Source organism: Colletotrichum abscissum (genome assembly GCF_030869225.1).
Source record: "Colletotrichum abscissum strain IMI 504890 chromosome Unknown Scaffold_518.1, whole genome shotgun sequence".
Lineage (NCBI taxonomy): Eukaryota > Fungi > Ascomycota > Sordariomycetes > Glomerellales > Glomerellaceae > Colletotrichum > Colletotrichum abscissum.
Window position 1 is genome coordinate 1 of NW_026850452.1, and position 1,106 is coordinate 1,106.

Below are 1,106 nucleotides of genomic sequence, written 5' to 3' on the forward strand. Positions count from 1 at the left end.
TCCTCCCATAGATTCTGGAACACTACTATCGACCACAATACATCGAGCATCAGCACCGCGATCAGTCTTGTTACAGCGACGTCTGGTGGTGATGTTCAACCGTCGTGGACCTACCATAGACCGACGGCGCACACGACCTCGGCGGTCCCCGTCAGCGCAACCAGTTCACATGGCGCCGGCTGTGACCACCTTGCAGCCTTTTTTGTCTTTTTTCTCGGTGTATACGTATGGGACCGGCTTTGTTAGACCCACTTGCTGCTTTCGAGCAACCACGATTACCAGAAACTCACGCAGGAGGGGGAAGTGATGGATGGTATGTAGGGTGGACGCGTTCTTTGGCTTGGTCCAATAAGAGATGCGAGGTATCTTCTCTTGGTGCGCAATTAGATCTCTCGTATTGATATACTGCATCCATCGTGCGATATCAGGTGGGGTGAAGGTTGTTCGTTTTGTTCAACCCATTGAATGTTAAATGACTACCCAGATCGACTTATCTACTGTTCAGAAGGATGTTGACGGCGGCACCACAAAAGTCTTGATTGAGTGACTTCATTTCCCTTTTCCAGGCCCTGCAAACGTTGTTCCATCCTCTGTGAAGCTCCATCACATCTGAGAAACCAGTGCTCAAGGGCAAGCCCGAGGGAAATACAAGTTTTTTAAACGCACCAAATCCAAAAGACTGATCAAACTGATTAACTTTCAGGATGGCGCGCAGCGAAGTCAGGCATTAAGTAGCATTTATCAATTGCCTGCTTTTTGTACGTAAGGGAAATGATTGATGGATTTCTCTCTATGTTGTCTTTGCAAAACTTGCTACCAACACTCCAAACCCAAGCTTCTTCTCTGTTGCGGCTCAACCCACCGCCGTATGGCCTAAGACTATCGCTTACGATGTCGTATCTGCTCTCGTGTATCTAAAAGTGAGCCTGCGCTGTGATTTGCGTTGTTAGAAGGCGTAAATATAAGACTTCGGTGAAACGGACCTTGTCGTTTTCTACCTCGGCTTTGGACGGGGAGGTGGTTTCGGAACGCCTGTGGTATCGTACGCCCCGCGACCTTGATCTGCGTTCGTCTCGAGAGTGTCGGCGATACCCATTTCTTTATTG

The 1,106-nt window shown here is 48.8% G+C and overlaps 1 protein-coding gene across 1 annotated transcript; it reads left to right on the plus strand.

Moving 5' to 3' along the window:
• On the plus strand, positions 1–246 carry CABS01_17249 (uncharacterized protein; the record flags this gene model as incomplete). Its single annotated transcript, XM_060550576.1, has 1 exon — positions 1–246. A coding segment is annotated over one exon (246 nt), but the record flags the coding sequence as incomplete, so codon positions are not given.
• Between the last annotated feature and the right edge of the window lie 860 nt (positions 247–1,106).